The sequence below is a fragment of the Callithrix jacchus genome, chromosome 10 (genome assembly GCF_049354715.1).
Source record: "Callithrix jacchus isolate 240 chromosome 10, calJac240_pri, whole genome shotgun sequence".
Lineage (NCBI taxonomy): Eukaryota > Metazoa > Chordata > Mammalia > Primates > Cebidae > Callithrix > Callithrix jacchus.
In genome coordinates, this window is record NC_133511.1 from 120,601,555 (window position 1) to 120,625,659 (window position 24,105).

Genomic DNA, 24,105 nt, shown 5'->3' on the forward strand with positions numbered 1-24,105 from the left:
CTCTGGGCCAGTCCCCACTCGGGCTTCCCGATCATCTTTTGAGTGGCTGACCTCCAGCCTGGCAACCTCAGTTCGTCCTATGCATGCCCTGCCCTTGCATCAACGTCACACATGTTTCCCCGGGCAGGAGGGCTTCCACATGCTGTCTGCTGCTGGGATCTCAGGTGGGTTGGCACAATGACCAAGCAGACCGTGCAGGGTGGAGGTGGGAAGGAACGTCGCTGTACTCATGCTGGGACTTGTGGCTTTTCACCAAATCCAAGCTGTTCAGAATGTCAGAAAATCAGTTCCAGGAGCCACAGGAAAGGAGAGTCTGCAAATCAAGGGCTGGTGGACTCAGAATTCTGCTGCCTCCCCACTGTCCATGCTGAGCAGGAAGGGTGTCAAAGTTCTCCTGACAGAGAACAGGGTGGGGCAGATCACACACCCAGCCGGCCGGCGAGCTCCAGGGCTACAGCCTGGAATACTTTCATTTTTGTTCACATATACTCTTTATTATTTTTTAATTTTATAAAAGGCTATAAAAGGAAAGATAAGCCTCCATTCTGCACCTCCAGCCCCCAGTCATCCAGTTCCCCTTTCTAGAGGCAATGTTATCTTTCTGTGTATATGCCAGGAATATCTTAGACTACATATAATTTTAACGGGCTTTGGTGATGTTGGAAATAGATGCTCAGGGCCACAAAGAAAAATCAGCACTGAGACAAAGGATCTCTCAGCAATGCACTTTTTATGTCCTGGACTGCAGGAAGGGTACCCTCACTCGCCATTGTGCTACGAGAGTACAATGAACAAAAGAAAACACATACATTTTTCCCTTATGCATTTGGAGTCGTCCTTACTGCTGTGTCTGATCTCTGTTGGCTGGAGCCAGACCTCACAGTCAAAACTAAAACCTGATTGGCTAACAACATAAAACTTTTCTAAACACGTAAGAGCAATGGAGAGCTGGGACATGCCTGTGAGCCCGTCCAGCACAGATATCTTGGTTAAAGTACAAGGACATAGAATGTACTATGTGCCTGTAAGCATAGCATGTCTGACAGCTACATAGGATAGGGCTTAACAAAGTTATTAGCACACTTACTCTTCAACAAGAGAGGAAACTTTAAAAAGGAACTTTTCTACTTCCCACAATTCCCTCCTCTTTTACTTTATAATTTTCTTGTTTACACTTTTTTAACACGTCTTGCCTTAGTTGTTCTGCCTGAGTTTTTAAAAGAAAAAGCTTCTCTCCCTTTTCTCTTTACATGATTTTTTTCTTTAGTTTTACTTATTATCTCTCTCTTTCTTTCACACACACTTACTTTTAGAAGTTTTCGACATATCTCAACTTTTCTTTTTGTATTTCACTGGTCAGAGTGGGGCTTGCCTTGGGCTGCACTGCTCATGCTGCTGGACTTCTCCCCTGCTGGCACAGGTGCCGCGCCTGTCTGCCTCACAAAGTTCACAGCACACAACCTTGGACCATCTCACTGCTGCTGCTATTTAACCAGGCTGTTCCAGCCTCTCCTGCTGCCTCTGTGGCACCCCTGGTTACAGCCAGTGGCCTTGCAGGTGACCTCCACCACTGCCATCTGCATGCAGGCCACTTACCACTTCCAGTGCCACCTGTGCTGCTTCCTGACACCCGGCCCTGGCACCCGCAGCACAATGCCACTCAGGGCAGCCTGGCCTTTGTATGCCTGTGACCTCCACCTCCCTGGGCCCCACCCCAACAAGTGGCTGACCCAGCCACCAGCACCACTGCCGCCACCTTAGGGGGCCTTTACTGGGGCCCCTCTGGAGCCGTCTTGGCTACCTGTTGCCTTTCTTTTTCCAGGGGAGGATTCTAACTATGCCCTCCCGCCCTTTCAGAGGTCTCTCTCACTCCTCGCTTTACTTTCACTTTGCTCTCTCCAGTTTCTAGTCCATGTGAAACAATTACAGATTTTGCAGAGAGAAACCGCTCACACTGCTCTCTGACATGCACACTTACATATCCTTAACCTTTAGAATTTTGACCAAAGCTTGAAGGCCCCTCCGCACTTCTGAGAGACCAGGTTGATTTATTCCTCACACCAGGTGGGTCTCAGCTGAAGACCACTCTGGAGGGGAATTAGTCCCATCTGGGGTGCCAATTTGTTGGAAATAGATGCTCAGTGCAGCAAAGGAAAATTAGCACAGAGACAAAAGATCTCTCAGCAGTGCACTTTTTACTTCCTGGACTGCAGGAAGGGTACCCTCGCTAGCCGTCATGCTACAAGAGTACAATGAACAAAGGAAAACACATAAATTTATCCCTTACACATTTGGGTTGTCCATACTGCTGTGTCTGATCTCCATTGGCTGAAGCCAGACCTCACAATCTAAACTCAAACCTGATTGGCTAACAACTAAAAACTTTTCTAAACTTTTCTAAACAGATAAAAGCAATGGAGAGCCGGGACATGCCTGTGAGCACGTCCAGCACAGATATCTTGGTTGAAGTACAAGGACATAGAATGCACTACCACTTGAAAGCATGGTACATCTAACAGCTACATAGGATAGGGCTTAACAAAGTTATTAGAACACTTATTCTTTAACAAGAAAGGAAACTTTAAAAAGGAACTTTTCTATTTCCCACAGCCAGGGATAGTGGCTGATGCCTGCAATCCCAGCACTTTGGGAGGCCAAGGAAGGTGAATCACTTGAGACAGGAGTTCAAGACCCACCTGGCCAACATGGTGAAATCCCATCTCTACTAAAAATATTAGCCTGGCGTGGTGGTGTGTGCCTGTAGTCCCAGCGACTCAGAAGGCTGAGACACAAGACTTGCTTGAACTTGGGAGGTGGAGGTTGCAGTGAGCCAAGATCATGCCACTACCCTCCAGCCTGGGTGAAAAAGTGAGACTATGTCTCAGAAAATAAATAAATAAAGGGTTTTATTAAATCTTACATCTATATAGAAGACTTGCCACATAAGTGTAAAACACTTGAAATAATAACAAAACACTCATGTACCAACAAAGCTAGTTGAAGAAATAGAAAACCACCACGGCACATGTATAGCTATGCAACAAACCTGCACATTCTGTATGTGTACCCCAGAACTTAAACTATAATAAAAAAAATAACCGCTATCTTAAATTAGCCCTGTTTCCCACAAAAACCTATGCAAATGTTCATAGTAGTCATGGCGGTTAATTTTCTGTGTCAACCTGACAGGGCCATGGGGTGCCCAGATGCTCCTTGACTTCTGGGCGTGTCTCTGAAGTGCTTCCAGATGAGATCAGCATTTGAACTGGTGGAATGGACAAAGCAGATGGCCCTCCCTTATTTGGGTGGGGAGCATCGATCTGTTGAGGGCATGAATAGAACAAAGGCAGAGGGATGAGAAATTCATCCCCTTTTTCTCTGCCTCGCTGCTTGTGTTGAGGCAGCTCACCTCATCTTCTCCTGCCCTCAAACTGGGATTTACACTATTGGCTCCCTGGGTTCTCAGGCCTTTGGACTCAGACTAAATGATACCACTGCCTTTCCTGAGTCTCCAGGGTCTCTAGCCTGCTAACAGCACATGTAGGGCTTCTCAGCCTCTGTGATTGCTGCATGAGCTAATTTTTTGTTACAAATCTTCATGGATAGATAACCTCCTATTGGTTCTGTTTCTCTGAAGAACCCTGACTAATACTCAGCATTATTCATAACTGCCAAAAGGGATGAACCCAAATGGCCATCAACAGATGAGTGGATAAACAACATGTGACATATCCCTATGATGTAATATTCTTCAGCCATAAAAAGGAAGTACTGATACATGCCAAAATATGGAGGAAGCTTGAAAACACGATTAGTGAAAGAAGCTGGTCACAAAAGCCGTATAGCATATGACCCCATTTATATGAACTGTCAAGAATGGGAAAACATACAGAGACATAAAGTAAATTCATAATTATAATGATTGGGGATGGAACAGCTAGGGGATCAGGCTCAGTGTTTCTTTTTAGGCGATGAGAATGTTTTAAAGTTGATTGTGGTAATCGTTTCATAACTCTGTGAATATGCTAAAGGACATTGAACCATACACTTTAATGGGTGAACTATATGGTACTGAGACAGGATAGATAGTCAAGGAGATGACCGCATCCTTGGGACATGGTAACCACACTGTCGACACAACAAGCCCTGTAACCATGTCCGTTGGGACACAGCAACCACACCAACAACACAACAAACCTCAGCCCTCACACTGTAATCAAGCTCATCCAAGCAGAAATACCTTCAGTGGGGACTTTTCCCTGTAGAGAGTGTTAGAAGTAACATTTCGATGCTGCGAAAGAAATAGCACTTGAGAGGAGGACTCAAGATGGCGCTGTGAGAACAACCCAGGATTGGAGCTCGCGTTGAATCCGCAAACGGTGAGTCTGAGCTGCATTTACAGACTGATCTTTGTTGCCCAGAGAACGGGGAAACTCCCAAGTATAAAAAGACACGGGACGCCAGGCAGTAGGTCTGCCTGGCGAAGCCGGTAGCCGGGGCGGCGGCGGCCGGCCCTACCCAGCAATCCCCACAGGGCGCGCGTGTCTGGGTGCCCTGTTGAACCGGCAACCTGAGACTTGAGAGGGCTGGACTTGAGACTGAACGAGACTTGGACAATAGCCCAGCCCAGGGGATTGCAGGGACAGATCGTTTGGGATACCCAGTGGGACGAACAAAACCGCGATTTCAAACTATCCCGAGCAGACGGTCTGAGACGCTCTGTGGGGGAGGGGCGTCCACCACTACCGAGGCAACCCGCCCCAACTGAGATACAGGCCCACTGCTGACGCAGAAAGCCGTTGCCGAGGCAACCCGCCCCAACTGAGATACACGCCCACTGCTGACGCACCCAGCCGTTGCCGAGGCCACCCGTCCCTACTGAGATACACGCCCACTGCTGACGCAGCCTGCCGTTGCTGAGGCAACACGCTACAACGAAGAGACTCCGCCGCAGGGCATGGCGGAGACCACAGCAGAGCCTGTAGGAACAGGGCGAATCACACAACAGCAGGGCGGAGCCTCGGCAGCCAAACAGTGGCTAGTCTGCCTTCTAGCTGGGCAGGACACCTCATCGAACATCCAAAAATAAAGCCCAAACCCCTCAACACAGAGCATTTGAGGAAAAAAAAAAAAGGGTTTTTTAATGAGCTCTGTTGCAGCAGAATCAAACATAGCAGCCTAACAGCCCTGAATGAACAACAGAGTGCACAGCTCAGCAATTAAGCCCGTATAAAGTACAAACTGTCTCCTCAAGCAGCTCCCTGACCCCTCTATATCCAAAAGACTGACACTAGGCAGGCATCATCCTGGGACAAAGATAGCAGAAAAAGAAACTGGTAGCATCCCTCGCTGTGCCACAGCTGCTAGAGGTGCACCTCAGACAAGCAGGGTCTGGAGCAGACCTCAGCAGTCGTACAGCAAAGGGACTAGACTGGTAGAAGGAAAACCAAGCAACAGAAATACTTCATCATCAACACTCCGGGTGTCCACTCAGAGACCCAATCGAAAAGTCAGCAACTACGCAAACGACCAGTGGACAAATCCAAAAAGATGGGAAGAAACTAGCGCAAAAAGGAGGAAAACACCCGAAACAAGAACACCTCGCCTCCTAGAAAGGACCAAAACTCCTCACCAGCAAGGGAACAAAGCTGGACGGAGAATGACTGTGACGAAATGACGGAATTAGACTTCAGAAGATGGATAATGAGAAACTTTTGTGAGCTAAAAGATCATGTATTAAATCGATGCAAAGAAACTAAGAACCTTGAAAAAAGATTTGAAAAAAGATTCGAGGAAATGATAACAAGAATGGATAACTTAGAGAGGAATATGAATGAATTAAAGGAGCTGAAAAACACAATACGAGAACTTCGCCAAGCAAACACAAGTTTCAATAGCCGAATGGACCAAGCAGAAGAAAGAATATCTGAAGTCGAAGACCAAGTCAATGAAATAAAACGAGAAACCAAGATCAGAGAAAAAAGCCCAAAAAGGAATGAACAAAGTCTCCAAGAAATGTGGGACTATGTGAAAAGACCTAACCTACGTTTGATAGGTGTACCAGAAGGGGACGAAGAGAATGAATCCAAGCTGGAAAATACTCTTCAGGACATCATCCAGGAAAATTTCCCCCACCTAGCAAGACAGGCCAACACTCAATTGCAGGAAATACAGAGAACACCACAAAGATATTCCGCAAGAAGAGCAACCCCAAGGCACATAATCGTCAGATTCAACAGGGTTGAAATAAAGGAGAGAATACTAAGGGCAGCCAGAGAGAAAGCTCGGGTCACCCACAAAGGGAAGCCCATCAGACTCACAGCAGATCTCTCGGCAGAAACACTACAAGCCAGAAGAGAGTGAGGGCCAATATTCAACATTCTTAAAGAAAAGAACTTTCAACCCAGAATTTCATATCCAGCCAAACTGAGCTTCAGAAGTGAAGGAAAAATAAAATCCTTTGCGAACAAGCAAGTACTCAGAGATTTTGTCACCACCAGGCCTGCTTTACAAGAGCTCCTAAAAGAGGCACTACACATAGAAAGGATCAACCAGTACCAGCCATTCCAAAATCACACTGAATGCTAAAGAGCTTCAACATAATGAAGAATCTACAACAACTAACAGGCAAAACAGCCACTTAGCATCAAAATGGCAGTATCAAATTCACACATAACGATATTAACCCTAAATGTAAATGGACTAAATGCACCAATCAAAAGACACAGACTGGCAAATTGGATAAAAATCCAAAACCCATCAGTGTGCTGTATCCAGGAAACCCATCTCACATGCAAGGATACACAAAGGCTCAAAATAAAGGGATGGAGGAAGATATACCAAGCTAGTGGAAAGCAAAAAAAAGCAGGAGTTGCAATTCTCATCTCTGATAAAATAGACTTTAAAGCAACAAAGATCAAAAGAGACAAAGAAGGCCATTACATAATGGTAAAAGGATCGATACAACAAGAAGAGCTAATGATCCTAAACATATATGGACCCAATGCAGGAGCACCCAGATACATAAGGCAAGTTCTTAATGACTTACAAAAGGACTTAGACTCCCACACAATAATAGTGGGAGACTTTAACACACCACTGTCAATACTAGACAGATCAACCAGACAGAAAATCAACAAGGATATCCAGGGCTTGAACTCAGACCTGGAGCAAGCAAACCTGATAGACATTTACAGAACTCTCCACCCCAAATCCACAGAATACACATTCTTCTCAGCACCACATCACACCTACTCTAAAATTGACCACATAATTGGAAGTAAAGCACTGCTCAACAAATGCAAAACAACTGAAATCATAACAAACTGCCTCTCAGACCATAGTGCAATCAAGCTAGAACTCAGAATTCAGAAACCGACCCAGAACCGCACAGCTTCATGGAAACTGAACAACTGGCTCTTGAATGTTGACTGGGTAAACAACGAAATGAAGGCAGAAATAAAGAAGTTCTTCGAAACCAACGAGAATGAAGACACAACGTGCCAGAACCTCTGGGACACATTTAAAGCAGTCTCTAGAGGAAAGTATATAGCAATAAGTGCCCATATGAGGAGAATGGAGAGATCCAAAATTGACACCCTATCGTCAAAATTGAAAGAGCTAGAGGAGCAAGATCAACAAAGCTCAAAACCCAGCAGAAGACAAGAAATAACTAAGATCAGAGCTGAGCTGAAGGAGATTGAGACACGAAAAACCCTCCAAAAAATCAATAAATCCAAGAGCTGGTTTTTTGAAAAGATCAACAAAATAGACAGACCACTAGCCAGATTGATTAAAAATAAAAGAGAGAACAACCAAATAGATGCAATAAAAAATGATAAAGGGGAAATCACCACAGATTCCACAGAAATGCAAACCATCATCAGAGAATATTACAAACAACTCTATGCGCATAAACTAGTAAACCTGGAAGAAATGGATAAATTCCTGGACACCTGTGTCCTCCCAAGCCTAAACCAGGAGGAAGCTGAAACTATGAATAGACCAATAACAAGGTCTGAAGTAGAGGCAGCAATTAAGAGCCTACCACACAAAAAAAGCCCAGGTCCAGACGGGTTCACAGCCGAATTCTACCAGACACACAAGGAGGAGCTGGTACCATTCCTTCTAAAACTATTTCAAACAATCCAAAAAGAGGGAATACTTCCCAAATCATTTTATGAGACCAACATCATCCTGATACCAAAACCCGGCAGAGACCCAACGAGAAAAGAAAACTTCAGGCCAATATCCATGATGAACATAGATGCAAAAATCTTCAATAAAATATTGGCAAGCCGATTACAACAGCAAATCAAAAAACTTATTCATCATGATCAAGTAGGATTCATCCCGGGGATGCAAGGCTGGTTCAACATACGCAAGTCTATCAACGTAATTCACCACATAAACAGAACCAAAAACAAAAACCACATGATTATCTCAATTGACGCAGAGAAGGCATTTGACAAAATTCAACAGCCCTTTATGCTAAAAACCCTCAATAAACTCGGTATCGATGGAATGTATCTCAAAGTAATAAAAGCTATTTATGACAAACCAACAGCCAATATCATACTGAATAGGCAAAAACTGGAAGCATTCCCTTTAAAATCTGGCACTAGACAAGGATGCCCTCTCTCACCACTCCTATTCAATATAGTACTGGAAGTTCTAGCCAGAGCAATCAGGCAAGAAAAAGAAATAAAGGGTATTCAAATAGGAAAGGTGGAAGCCAATTTGTCTCTATTTGCAGACGACATGATAGTATACCTAGAAGACCCCATTGCCTCAGCCCAAAAACTCCTGAAACTGATAAGCAACTTCAGCAAAGTCTCAGGATATAAAATCAATGTGCAAAAATCACAAGCATTCGTCTACACCAATAACAGACTTAAAGAAAGCCAAATCAAGAGCGAACTGCCATTCGCAGTTGCTACAAAAAGAGGAAAATACCTTGGAATACAACTCACAAGGAACATAAGGGACCTCTTCAAGGAGAACTACAAACCACTGCTCAACGAAATCAGAGAGGACACAAACAGATGGAGAAACATTCCATGTTCATGGTTAGGAATAATTAACATGGTGAAAATGGCTATACTGCCCAAAGTAATTTACAGAATCAATGCTATCCCCATCAAGCTACCATTGACTTTCTTCACAGAACTGGAAAAAACCACCATGAACTTCATATGGAACCAAAAGAGAGCCCGCATAGCCAAGTCAATTCTAAGCAAAAAGAACACGGTGGGGGGCATCACACTACCGGATTTCAAACTATACTACAAGGCTACAGTAATCAAAACAGCATGGTACTGGTACCAAAACAGAGATATAGACCAATGGAACAAAACAGAGGCACCGGAGGCAACACAACATACATACAACTATACAATCTTTGATAAACCCAACAAAAACAAGCAATGGGGAAAGGATTCCATGTTTAATAAATGGTGTTGGGAAAACTGGCTAGCCATGTGCAGAAAGCAGAAACTGGACCCCTTCCTGACACCTTACACTAAAATTAACTCCAGATGGATTAAAGACTTAAACATAAGACCTGGCACCATAAAAACCCTAGAAGGAAATCTAGGCAAAACCATCCAGGATATAGGAGTAGGCAAGGACTTCATGAACAAAACACCAAAAGCATTGGCAACAAAAGCCAAAATAGACAAATGGGACCTAATCAAACTCCACAGCTTCTGCACGGCAAAAGAAACAGTCACTAGAGTGGATCGGCAACCAACAGAATGGGAAAAAATTTTTGCAGTCTACCCATCTGACAAAGGGCTGATATCCAGAATTTACAAAGAACTCAAACAGATTTACAGGAAAAAAACAAACAAGCCCATTCAAAAGTGGGCAAAGGATATGAACAGATACTTTACGAAAGAAGACATATATGAGGCCAACAATCATATGAAAAAATGCTCATCGTCACTGGTCATCAGAGAGATGCAAATCAAAACCACATTGAGATACCATCTCACGCCAGTTAGAATGGCGATCATTAAAAAATCTGGAGACAACAGATGCTGGAGAGGATGTGGAGAAAAAGGAACACTTTTACACTGTTGGTGGCAATGTAAATTAGTTCAACCATTGTGGAAGACAGTGTGGCGATTCCTCAAGGCCTTAGAAATAGAAATTCCATTTGACCCAGCAATCCCATTACTGGGTATATATCCAAAAGACTATAAATCGTTCTACTATAAGGACACATGTACACGAATGTTCATTGCAGCACTGTTTACAATAGCAAAGACCTGGAATCAACCCAAATGCCCATTGATAATAGACTGGATTGGAAAAATGTGGCACATATACACCATGGAATATTATGCAGCAATCAGAAATGATGAGTTTGTGTCGTTTGTAGGGACATGGATGAATCTGGAAAACATCATCCTCAGCAAACTGACACAAGAACAGAAAATGAAACACTGCATATTCTCACTCATAGGTGGGTGATGAAAAATGAGAACACAAGGACACAGAAAGGGGAGTACTAAACAGTGGGGTCTGTTGGGGGGAAAAGGGGAGGGCCAGTGGGAGGGGGAGGTGGGGAGGGATAGCCTGGGGAGAAATGCCAAATGTGGGTGAAGGGGAGAAGAAAAGCAAAGCACACTGCCATGTGTGTACCTACGCAACTGTCTTGCATGCTCTGCTCATGTACCCCAAAACCTATAATCCAATAAAAAATTTAAAAAAACAAAAACAAAACAAAAAAAAAGAAATAGCACTTGAAGCTAAATCCTCCCAGCATGGCACTTTACTTGTATAGAAGGGTGCAGCTCACGGATGGAGCAATGGTGACTGAACACTTGGACAAGGGAGAAAAAGGGGTACTTATGCCTGACGGGGATCGCCCCTACTGCTGTGTCATTTCCCTACTGGCTAGGGTTAGACCACACAAGCTAAACTCATCCTGACTGGCTATTTTAAAGGGAGTAGGGGTCTGAGCTGGAGTGGCAGGGTGGGTGGTTTGGCCGGAAGGACAGTTACAGGTGGGCCAGAACAGGTAGCCGGGGTGACCTAGGTCAAAGAAGGTGACCAGAGCAGGTGACTGGAGCAGGTGACCAGGATGAGTCAGGATGGAGCCGGGGGCTGGGGGAACAGATGTGAACTACTGATTACAACCAGTGGAGAAGGCTGTTTACTGGAACTACAAGGAAATTAAACTTTAAAATAAAGAATTAAACAATAAGAGAGCTGAACATAGTGACATACTGATTCTTTGAAGAGAAGCTTGGGGTTCATTATATCTAACAAGAGCATGTCCATTTTAACCGTACTTGTCCTCAGACTGACCCTTTGCTCATTATAATAGTACAAAACACACCCCTGGGTGGAGATTTAAGATGGTAATGAGACATGCCATGTATGAACAAGCATGTACAGCAACTGCTCATGTGCACCCAGAGGCCCACCCAGAATGTGATTACCAGGAACACACCTATTCCCACCCCCAGTGAATAATCATGTAAGATTCTCATAAAGGGAGTTCCCACAGAGGCAGTCTTTGCTGACTCACTCTTGATCGGCCCACTCTGACTTATCTTTGAGGGTGTACCTGTCACCGTGTATCTTTCAGAGTTTTACCTTTGCATTAAATTACTTTCTGCTGTTTCTTTTTACACTTAGCTTTCAGAGTGTTCTTTTTTTTATTGTTGTATGTTAAGTTCTGGGGTACATGTGCAGAACATGCAGAGTGTTCTTTCTCTTTTGCAATAAATTACATTCCATTGTTCCACTACGGCTGTGTCTCTTGTTAAAATTCTTTTAACCAAGAAGACAAGAACAGAGGTCTCACAATCATCATCAACAGTATGTAAATTATAGTTCAATATCAAAAAAAATTAACACTGTGTTCCTCTTCCTCCTAATGCAGTTGTAGCCACTCTCCTGAATTTTGTCTCTATTATCCCACTGATTATTAAATTTTTTAATAAATACATCCCTTAAAAATATATTAATGTAATCCTTAACAATATATATAGATTATATTTTTTGAAGCTTGTAAAAGTAGAATCAAACATCAAGCATTCCGTAAGTTTTTTTGTTCAATATTGTTTCATATCCATGTTGATTAGCTGTACCTATTCATTCATTTTCAGGGTATTCCCACTAGAATGTGTCACAGTTTACTTATCCTGACTCCTGTCGACATCATTTGAACCCGGGGGGTGGAGGTTGCAGTGAGCTGAGATCATGCCACTGCACTCCAGCCTGAGCAACAGAGTGAGACTGTATCTCAAAAATAAAAATAAAAATTGACATTTGTCTTTTACATATGAGTCTGAAATCCTTCCTAACCTGACTTTTTCTGTGTAGTACAAAGTCCATGTGGTTAGATGTGAATGTCATTTACTAGTTAGGGATCAGCAAACCATAGCCCACAGGCAAATACAGCCCTTCCCCTATCTTTGTTTTGTTTATAAGACACTGGGTCTCACTATGTTGCCCAGCTGAAAGGATTCTCCTGCCTCAGCATCCTAAAGTGCTGGGATTACAGGTGTGAACCACCATGTCCGGCCTCCTTCACCAGCTTTGTTACATCCCAGTAGGTAATAATGGTTTCTGCATTTTAAATGGCTGAGAAAAATAAAAAGAAAGCTAATAACTCATGACCCATGAAAATTATATAAAATTCAAATCTCAATCCACATAAAGTTTTATTAGAATATATCTATGATCATTTGTTCATATACAATAGTGTCTATAGTTGCTCTTACACCACCACAGCAGAGGTGACTAATTACAGCAGACACTGTGCAGACCACATAAAACCTCAAACACTTACTCTCTAGTCCTTACCAAAAAAGTTTGCCAAGCCCCGAAGAGTTCATCCTTCTCGCCATGATCTGAAGTACTGTCTCTGTTGTAAATCTATTCGTGGGTCTGTTTTGGAAATTTGGCTCAATCCATTCACCAATTTAACTATCTCTGCACCAAAAATACACTCTCTTGATCAAAATAATAACTTATAATAAGCCTTAGTAATAACACAAGTCTCCCTGCCTGGTGTTCCTTCTTTTTAATGAAATAGCTCACCCTGCCTCTTTACTTTTCCAAATACATTTCAGAATCTGGTTTCCAATTCCAGGAAAGACTTTGTTGGAATTTGGTTTGGAATTACATTGAATCTATAAATGAATTTTGAAAGAAACTGACATACTTATGATATTGAGGTTTCCTATCCATGAAGGATATATCTCTCTCCGTTTATGAGATCTTCTTTAATGTCCTTCAATATTTGCTCCATAGCGGTTCACTCATCCGTTACCATAATCCTTGGTAAAACTCACATATACAGCCATGCAGGCACATCATTTCTTTGCGGGAAAATTGTTAACTACTGATTTATCCTTTAATGAGTACAGGACCGAATAGATTGTTTAATGTATTCTTGGTTCAATTTGATGACATTTTTCTTGGAATGTATCAATTCCATCAGAATTTTCCAATTTTTTGTAATTATTTGTCAATATTTCTTTTTGCTGGTTGAATTTCTGTAGCATCTTTACTTATGTTCTCTTTTGACTCCTAAATCATTTGCTTGTGCCTTCTCTCTTTTATATGCTTGTTTTTCTTCATTTCTTTTTGCTCCTTTGTATTGTCTTCCTTTTTCTGTCTTCTTAAATTGGATAATTAATTTTTTAACTTGCACCTGTTTTTTCTTCCTTTCTCTTCTTTCTTTTGCTTTCTTTCTCTTTTTCCTTTCTCCAAGCTAGTATTGAACTCCTAGTCTCAAGCGATCCTCCCACCTCAGCCTCGCAAAGTGCTGGCATTACAGGCATGTGCCACCATGCCCAGTCACCTTTTTCTTTCTTAATATAAGGATGCATGCTACAGATCTCTTTCTAAGCATCCCTTTAGCTGCATGGTCTAGCTGCAACACTAGCTACTGATATCTAGTATTTTTGTTATCATTCAGCTCTAAATATTATCTAACTCCCATTAGTCTCCTTTTTTGTCTCATAATCTATCTAGCAGTATATTCTAAAATTGGTGGCTTTATAAAGAGGAAGAGAGACCTGAGTTAGCACACTCAGCCTCCTCACCATGTGATGCCCTGTGTCACCTCCAGACTCTGTAGAGTCCCCACCAGCACAAAGGCCCTCACCAGATGCATCTCCTTGACCTTGGACTTCTCATCCTCCAGAACTATAAGAAGTCAATTCATTTCTTATTAATTACCCACTTTCAATGACTCTGCTATAAGCAGCAGATGATGAATTCCACCTTGCAATCACTCAAAAATTTCGTTGAGACTATTAGACGCAAGCAAATTTAGAATTATTAAGTATTTCTAGTGAATTGAACTTTTATGAGAACTTTTTATCTTATGTCTTGTAATAATTTGCTTTAAAACCTATATATTCTGCTATCAGTGTAGTTACACCAGCTTTTAGTTAGTATACCGGTTCTTAGTATTTACCTAGCATATCGTTTTTATCCTTCTGATTTTTAAATTATACGATTTAATAAAGTCATAAAATGACTTAGTTGAAAATAATTAGAAGTCATTTTATTTCAAATCTCAAGTTTCATTTTCAGATATTATTAAAGATGTTTGCCATGTAAATTTTTTGGCACACAGAAAGTCCCAGAAAATCGAGTACTGTGCAATAATTACTCACCTACCATGTACCCACTGTCTCAATTACAAACTTATTATTTTGCCACATTTGCTTTATCTACACCTTTTTTTAAATTAGGGCACGTGTTTGCATAAGCCTAATGCCATTATCACACTTAATAAAGAAAATAATTCCTTAATATTCTTTCATATCCCGTCCATATTTAAGATTTTCCAATGATCCCAGGTAGCTCCTATAGTTTTCACATTTACTTGTTTTGCATGCAGCTTTCTTTCTATTTGACATTTCTTTCTATCTAGGGCAGCTTTTACACACCCCCAATTTTTCTCCTTGATAACTCTTTAACACATCAGACCAGCTGTCATGCAAAATGTCTATCATTATCATTTCAGTCTTAGTGTGTATACATATATGTGGTTTTGTTTTTGTTTTTGTTTTGACAGTCTCGCTATGTTGCAAAAGCTGTTCTCTTAACTCCTAGACTCAAGGGATCTTCCTGCCTCAGCCTCCCAACTAGCTGGGATTACAGGCAGACACTACCACACTGATTTCATTTCTATTTTATCTGTGTTTTTACATTTTGAATGTATCAGCTATAAACTGTATTTTCCCTGGATTCATTTTTCTAAGCCAGTGGAATGTTTGCCTTTCACTTTGCAAATTTAGTCCACTTAGGATCACTTATATATTTAGAATTCGTTCCTCCATTCTGTTATTCTACACATGCCATCTTTTTTATGTAATTTCTTTCTCATTTATTATGTGGTTTGGTTTTGGGTTTTTGCTTTTTGTTTTGCTGTGTTGTGGTTTTTAATTGAACCACGTGTTTCTGTTTCGCCTTCTTGTGTTTGTTTTCTCATTTCTTTTCCCCCCATAATTAGTTTGGAGATTTACACTCTATGTGTCCCCCACACCTTATACCATGTGAGAGAATGAGCTTCCAAAGACCCACCACTTGTTGATCTGCATCCCTTAAGTTGGGGAGCTCAAGAACTGGCAACAATTGCTACATCAAAAGAGCTGGGACCAAAAAAAAAAAGAAACTCTACTGAAAGAAAATAATTCTTTTATCAACACTAGGACATGAATAGGCAGGAGGGAGCTGGCATGGAGCCATCTGTAAATCCTGCCCAGGACTCTAGCACAGAGAATCATCCCCAGACAACCTGGAGATGAAATAAACATTCAGAAGCAGTTAGGGAAGCAGCGGCCTGTGGAAGAAAGGACAGTCGGCCCAAGGGGAGTCCGTCTGAGGAATACTCAGAAAAAAACCTTCAGTGAGGGATCTGTGGGGATTGCTCCCATGTGAGGCCCCTAGGAAATGGGCCTCACCATACGGTGAGCTTGAGCCCTGACACAGATCCCTGGTTGGGGGAGTCGAGCTGAGGGAAAGCAGGAACTGAGAGAGGGACTATGTTATTCAAAATAATTAACAGACATTACTTTATGGATATGAGGACTTGGGAGGCATTGTGTCCACTTTCAGCTCCTTATGGTTTATTGCTTGATTGTGTTCATTTTGGACCCTTGTTACCTTCATTGTAAAATATTAACTTAAGTATTTACACTTGGTAAGGTACTTACTGTAACTTACTGAGTGTAACTGTAACTTACTTACCATAACTTACCGGGCATAACTGTAACTTACTTACCGTAACTTACTGGGTGTAACTGTAACTTACTTACCATAACTTACTGGGCTTAACTGTAACTTACTTACCTTAACTTACTGGGCATAACTGACTTACTGGGCTTAACTTACTCACTGGGCGTAACTTAGTGGGCGTAACTTGCTTACTGTAACTTAAGGATGTTGATCTGGCATAAACAACATTAACTTCAGAAAAGTATATAATAATATTATATACTTTTATATACAAAAATAAAATTGCTGCTTGGACATAGCCTAAGCCAGCCTTCCAGACTCCGCTTTTTTTTTCTTTCACTTCTGCGCACTCTCCCCCTCAGGTTGAATGAGACATCTACGTTGGCAGTCTCGGGGACTCCCGCAGGTCGGTAGCCCCCCCCCCACCCCCGCATACATGCCGGACCCCAACACTCAGAAAAATGGTCACTTTGAACACCTGCCAAGCCCAGCTAGCTACAGCTGCAATACCTCAAATGACCAGCCACACAACGTGGCACCTTCTCCCAGCCTGACCCATGAGGGCTCAGCAGCAGGGATGTCAGCCATGAGCCCAGCCACATCCCTAACCTGCTAAGCTCTCAAGCAACATTATCACCATGTGACCTGCCATCAGGCAGAGGTGATAGGCCTAGTGGAGATCACCTGACCCAAAGGTAGCCAATGGGAAAACTGAGTTAGCTGGAGAGCTGAGCCAATCAGATTCTCTTCTGGAGGGGGCAGTGGGAGCGTGGACCTGCAGACAGACAGCGGGGAAAAAAGCTGAGCGATGCTGTTGTAGGAGAGCAGGCGGGAATGTGGGATCAGAGAGCTGGGGATCGTGGCAAGCAGAAGCGGTGAGGAAGCAGGAGTGCTGAGTCGCAGACGCCATCCTGGATTTAGTTCCAGGCCAAGGGTCCCGGCTGTCTGCTGGTTTCCGTTCTTGTGTATCACGTCTGTCTGTCTCCCTCCGCCCCACTGTATCCTGACGACCAGAAACGCCCTTTACTTGAGATAACTGGAGTTGGATTCTGTTTCGTGCAATGCAAAGAACACAGCTCGCAAAAAGCAAGTGAAAGAAAATCCCTGACCGGAAAGAGAGCCCAGCTGTTCCCTGAACAGATGTCACACCAGGCAGTTCTTGCTGCATTTCCCCCAGTAAAATCTTTTCTCGTGGTGCTTTATTTTATTCTGCAAAAATAAGCCTTACTATAAATCACAATAAAATCCACAAACCAAACCCCAAACTCTCTAGCAAAACAAGACCCCCTTGATGTATAGTCATCGCTGACAGGACAGTCTTTTCAACTTATTGCTTTTGTCGCTTGTTTCTTGAGAACATGACGCCAATAAGGCCTATGGCTGCCAAGCCCACTCCTGCAATGCCTGCAGCGACGACGACATCTCTGACCTGCAACAAAGAGGAGGGTGAGTCAGACTCTGTGTCAGGATTCAGGCTGCACATTCCACTCGGGGTACCTCACATGCCCCTTGGCCTCCCTGGCGAAACTAAGGAGTCAACAAACATTGGTAGGGAAGAGGGGAGGAGAGGGCTGGATGGGGAAAGAATTGGTGGCTAGAGCCAGCTGGCCTGAAATTTATGTGGAACAAAGATGGGAAACTGGCTTCACCCAGTGGGTATTTAAAGCATATACATCCTCAGAGGGTGGCTGTGGAAAGGACAGGGAGCTGACGCAGGGATGGTCAAGATCACGGCTGGCCAATGGGAAGCTGTAGAAGCATATGTGAAATCAGGGAGGAATTGTCATGGAGTAGTCAGTAAACTGCGACCTCCATGAGAGCAAGGAACTCTGCTGTCCTGTTCATCACTGTACCCCCAGTGGCTGGTCCTGCCTCTTTACATGTTCTTAAAGACTCAACCATAAATAGTCGTAATGTTAGAATTATTAGGATATCTGACTTGTTTGTAGTAGGAAAAAAGTGTCTCAAAACTAAAAGTAAATTTCCAGGTAAAAATTGAATATATGTCCAATTTTACTGCCTCCTGAAACTCAACTAAAAATAAAGTAAGGCATTTGTTTAAGGCATAATTCCACAAGCAAATGGACTTAGAAAACACTAAGTCCCAAGGCAGCAGTGGAAAAAACTGAGGATAAACCCTGATAATATAAAATAATCCTCCAAAAGGATCACATATTAACCCCGGGTACCTCTGGAAGTGGGAAAGAATGAGAGAGAGCTTTAGCTGTCCCTGAACCTCCTCCCTGACCCCCAACAGAGGTCTGAACGTTTATTCTCTGCAGAGGACATAAAAGAAAATTTAGGGTCCTAGTGGCCTAGAAGCACATGTGAGAATGTGGGTATCAAACCACAAAGAAGGGATTGAAAGACTGTAAACATGCTAAATGTGAGGCTCCCAGACCTCCTACCTTTCTCTGTTCCCAGAACTTTACCCTCCACACAAGAGTCCAAAAGACTTTTCTGGGGAATCTGACTGGCTCATATGAAAACAACAAAAGATACCAATACTAGGAATTCTCAAACAGCCCAATCAAATCATCCGACAGTGAAACTCAAGGGCAGCAAGCCACTGCCCCTACACCCACCCCACTCACTCAGAGCTCCATCCAGGAGCAAACCCTACTTTTTTTGACAAACCGAAAACTGTTCAGCAAACGTATGCAAGAGGGGAGATGCTCAGCTGGGCATGGTGGCTCACACCTCTCATCTCAGCACTCTGGGAGGCCGAAGCAAGTGGATCCTTTGAGGTCAGGAGTTCCAAACAAGCCTGGCCAATGTGGCGAAACCCTGTCTCTACAAAAAATACAAAAATTAGCCAGGCCTGGTGGCACATGCCTATAATCCCAGCTACGCGGGAGGCTGAGGCATGAGGATCCCTTGAACATAGGAAGCAGAATTTGCAATGAGTGAAGATTGTGCCATTGCATTCCATGCTGGGCAACGCAGTAAGAAAGAGGTGAGGAGGGGACTCAAGATGGCGCTGTGAGAACAACCCAGGATTGGAGCCCGCGTTGAATTCGCAAACGGTGAGTCAGTGCTGCATTTCCAGACTGATCTTTGTTGCCCACAGAACGGGGAAACTCCCAAGTATAAAAAGACACGGGACGCCAGGCAGTAGGTCTGCCTGGCGAAGCCGGCAGCCGGGGCGGCGGCGGCCGGCCCTACCCAGCAATCCCCACAGGGCGCGCTTGTCCGGGTGCCTTGTTGAACCGGCAACCTGAGACTTGAGAGGGCTGGACTTGAGACTGAACGAGACTTGCACAGTAGCCCAGCCCAGGGGATTGCAGGGACAGATCGGTTGGGATACCCAGTGGGACGAACAAAACCGCGATTTCAAACTATCCCGGGCAGACGGTCCGAGACGCTCTGTGGGGGAGGGGCGTCCACCACTACGGAGGCGACCCGCCCCAACTGATATACACGCCCACTGCTGAGGCAGCCAGCCGTTGCCGAGGCAACCCGCCCCAACTGAGATACACGCCCACTGCTGACGCAGCCAGCCGTTGCCGAGGCAACCCGTCCCTACTGAGATACACGCCCACTGCTGACGCAGCCTGCCGTTGCTGAGGCAACACGCTACAACGAAGAGACTCCGCCGCAGGGCGTGGCAGAGACCACAGCAGAGCCGGCAGGAACAGCGCGAATCACACAACAGCAGGGCGGAGCCTCGGCAGCCAAACAGTGGCTAGTCTGCCTTCAAGCTGGGCAGGACACCTGATCGGACATCCAAAAATAAAGCCCAAACCCCTCAACACAGAGCATTTGAGAAAAAAAAAGGGTTGTTTAATGAGCTGTGTTGCAGCAGAATCAAACATAGCAGCCTAACAGCCCTGAATGAACAACAGAGTGCACAGCTCAGCAATTAAACCCCTATAAAGTACAAACTGTCTCCTCAAGCAGCTCCCTGACCCCTCTATACCCAAAAGACTGTCATTAGGCAGGCATCATCCTGGGACAAAGAGAGCAGAAAAAGAAACTGGTAGCATCCCTCGCTGTGCCACGGCTACTAGAGGTGCACCCCAGACAAGCAGGGTCTGGAGCGGACCTCAACAGTCGTACAGCGAAGGGGCTAGACTGGTAGAAGGAAAACCAAGCAACAGAAATACTTCATCATCAACATTCTGGGTGTCCACTCAGAGACCCAAACGAAAAGTCAGCAACTACGCAGACGACCAGCGGACAAATCCACAAAGATGGGAAGAAACCAGCGCAAAAAGGAGGAAAACACCCGAAACCAGAACACATCGCCTCCTAGAAAGGACCAAAACTCCTCACCAGCAAGGGAACAAAGCTGGACGGAGAATGACTGTGACGAAATGACGGAATTAGACTTCAGAAGATGGATAATGAGAAACTTTTGTGAGCTAAAAGGTCATGTATTAAATCAATGCAAAGAAACTAAGAACCTTGAAAAAAGATTTGAAAAAAGATTCGAGGAAATGATAACAAGAATGGATACCTTAGAGAGGAATATGAATGAATTAAAGGAGCTGAAAAACACAATACGAGAACTTCGCGAAGCAAACACAAGTTCCAATAGCCAAATTGACCAAGCAGAAGAAAGAATATCTGAAGTCGAAGACCAACTCAATGAAATAAAACGAGAAACCAAGATCAGAGAAAAAAGCGCAAAAAGGAATCAACAAAGTCTCCAAGAAATGTGGGACTATGTGAAAAGACCTAACCTACGTTTGATAGGTGTACCAGAAGGGGACGAAGAGAATGAATCCAAGCTGGAAAATACTCTTCAGGACATCATCCAGGAAAATTTCCCCCACCTAGCAAGACAGGCCAACACTCAATTGCAGGAAATACAGAGAACACCACAAAGATATTCCGCAAGAAGAGCAACCCCAAGGCACATAATCGTCAGATTCAACAGGGTTGAAATAAAGGAGAGAATACTAAGGGCAGCCAGAGAGAAAGCTCGGGTCACCCACAAAGGGAAGCCCATCAGACTCACAGCAGATCTCTCGGCAGAAACACTACAAGCCAGAAGAGAGTGAGGGCCAATATTCAACATTCTTAAAGAAAAGAACTTTCAACCCAGAATTTCATATCCAGCCAAACTGAGCTTCAGAAGTGAAGGAAGAATAAAATCCTTTGCGAACAAGCAAACACAAGTTCCAATAGCCAAATTGACCAAGCAGAAGAAAGAATATCTGAAGTCGAAGACCAACTCAATGAAATAAAACGAGAAACCAAGATCAGAGAAAAAAGCGCAAAAAGGAATGAACAAAGTCTCCAAGAAATGTGGGACTATGTGAAAAGACCTAACCTACGTTTGATAGGTGTACCAGAAGGGGACGAAGAGAATGAATCCAAGCTGGAAAATACTCTTCAGGACATCATCCAGGAAAATTTCCCCCACCTAGCAAGACAGGCCAACACTCAATTGCAGGAAATACAGAGAACACCACAAAGATATTCCGCAAGAAGAGCAACCCCAAGGCACATAATCGTCAGATTCAACAGGGTTGAAATAAAGGAGAGAATACTAAGGGCAGCCAGAGAGAAAGCTCGGGTCACCCACAAAGGGAAGCCCATCAGACTCACAGCAGATCTCTCGGCAGAAACACTACAAGCCAGAAGAGAGTGAGGGCCAATATTCAACATTCTTAAAGAAAAGAACTTTCAACCCAGAATTTCATATCCAGCCAAACTGAGCTTCAGAAGTGAAGGAAGAATAAAATCCTTTGCGAACAAGCAAGTACTCAGAGATTTTGTCACCACCAGGCCTGCTTTACAAGAGCTCCTAAAAGAGGCACTACACATAGAAAGGATCAATCAGTACCAGCCATTCCAAAATCACACTGAATGCTAAAGAGCTTCAACATAATGAAGAATCTACAACAACTAACAGGCAAAACAGCCACTTAGAATCAAAATGGCAGTATCAAATTCACACATAACGATATTAACCCTAAATGTAAATGGACTAAATGCACCAATCAAAAGACACAGACTGGCAAATTGGATAAAAATCCAAAACCCATCAGTGTGCTGTATCCAGGAAACCCATCTCACATGCAAGGATACACAAAGGCTCAAAATAAAGGGATGGAGGAAGATTTACCAAGCTAGTGGAAAGCAAAAAAAAGCAGGAGTTGCAATTCTCATCTCTGATAAAATAGACTTTAAAGCAACAAAGATCAAAAGAGACAAAGAAGGCCATTACATAATGGTAAAAGGATCGATACAACAAGAAGAGCTAACGATCCCAAACATATATGGACCCAACACAGGAGCACCCAGATACATAAGGCAAGTTCTTAATGACTTACAGAAGGACTTAGACTCCCACACAATAATAGTGGGAGACTTTAACACTCCACTGTCAATACTAGACAGATCAACCAGACAGAAAATCAACAAGGATATCCAGGGCTTGAACTCAGACCTGGAGCAAGCAAACCTGGTGGACATTTACAGAACTCTCCACCCCAAATCCACAGAATACACATTCTTCTCAGCACCACATCACACCTACTCTAAAATTGACCACATAATTGGAAGTAAAGCACTGCTCAACAAATGCAAAACAACTGAAATCATAACAAACAGCCTCTCAGACCATAGTGCAATCAAGTTAGAACTCAGAATTCAGAAACCGACCCAGAACCGCACAGCTTCATGGAAACTGAACAACTGGCTCTTGAATGTTGACTGGGTAAACAACGAAATGAAGGCAGAAATAAAGAAGTTCTTCGAAACCAATGAGAATGAAGACACAACGTGCCAGAACCTCTGGGACACATTTAAAGCAGTCTCTAGAGGAAAGTATATAGCAATAAGTGCCCATATGAGGAGAATGGAGAGATCCAAAATTGACACCCTATCGTCAAAATTGAAAGAGCTAGAGGAGCAAGATCAAAAAAACTCAAAACCCAGCAGAAGACAAGAAATTACTAAGATCAGAGCTGAGCTGAAGGAGATTGAGACACGAAAAACCCTTCAAAAAATCAATAAATCCAAGAGCTGGTTTTTTGAAAAGATCAACAAAATAGACAGACCACTAGCCAGATTGATTAAAAATAAAAGAGAGAACAACCAAATAGATGCAATAAAAAATGATAAAGGGGAAATCACCACAGATTCCACAGAAATGCAAACCATCATCAGAGAATATTACAAACAACTCTATGCGCATAAACTAGTAAACCTGGAAGAAATGGATAAATTCCTGGACTCCTGTGTCCTCCCAAGCCTAAACCAGGAGGAAGCTGAAACTATGAATAGACCAATAACAAGGTCTGAAGTCGAGGCAGCAATTAAGAGCCTACCTCACAAAAAAAGCCCAGGTCCAGATGGGTTCACAGCCGAATTCTACCAGACACACAAGGAGGAGCTGGTACCATTCCTTCTAAATCTATTTCAAACAATCCAAAAAGAGGGAATCCTTCCCAAATCATTTTATGAGACCAACATCATCCTGATACCAAAACCCGGCAGAGACCCAACGAGAAAAGAAAACTTCAGGCCAATATCCATGATGAACATAGATGCAAAAATCTTCAATAAAATATTGGCAAGCCGATTACAACAGCAAATCAAAAAACTTATTCATCATGATCAAGTAGGATTCATCCCGGGGATGCAACGCTGGTTCAACATACGCAAGTCTATCAACGTAATTCACCACATAAACAGAACCAAAAACAAAAACCACATGATTATCTCAATTGACGCAGAGAAGGCATTTGACAAAATTCAACAGCCCTTTATGCTAAAAACCCTCAATAAACTCGGTATCGATGGAATGTATCTCAAAGTAATAAAAGCTATTTATGACAAACCAACAGCCAATATGATACTGAATGGGCAAAAACTGGAAGCATTCCCTTTGAAATCTGGTACTAGACAAGGATGCCCTCTCTCACCACTCCTATT

At 43.2% G+C, this 24,105-nt stretch overlaps 2 protein-coding genes across 4 annotated transcripts in view; both read right to left on the reverse strand.

Annotated features, from left to right (window-relative positions):
- LOC144576364 (phospholipase A and acyltransferase 2-like) overlaps nucleotides 1–17,647 on the reverse strand; it is a 36,062-nt gene extending 18,415 nt beyond the window's left edge. The window contains exon 1 of one of the 3 annotated variants that reach the window (XM_035263036.3): nucleotides 16,726–17,647. In XM_035263036.3, coding sequence (XP_035118927.3) covers nucleotides 16,726–16,803 — 78 coding nt within the window. In that variant the 5' untranslated portion in view covers nucleotides 16,804–17,647. Of the gene's footprint in view, nucleotides 1–51 lie in introns of all 3 variants that reach the window. The other 2 variants (XM_078341236.1, XM_078341237.1) reach the window with 2 other exon arrangements.
- Nucleotides 13,631–24,105, reverse strand: part of PLAAT3 (phospholipase A and acyltransferase 3) — a 52,716-nt gene continuing 42,241 nt past the window's right edge. Inside the window, exon 5 of the mRNA XM_009008361.5 lies at nucleotides 13,631–17,644. Coding sequence (XP_009006609.1) covers nucleotides 17,543–17,644 — 102 coding nt within the window. The 3' untranslated portion in view covers nucleotides 13,631–17,542. The remainder of the gene's footprint in view (nucleotides 17,645–24,105) is intronic.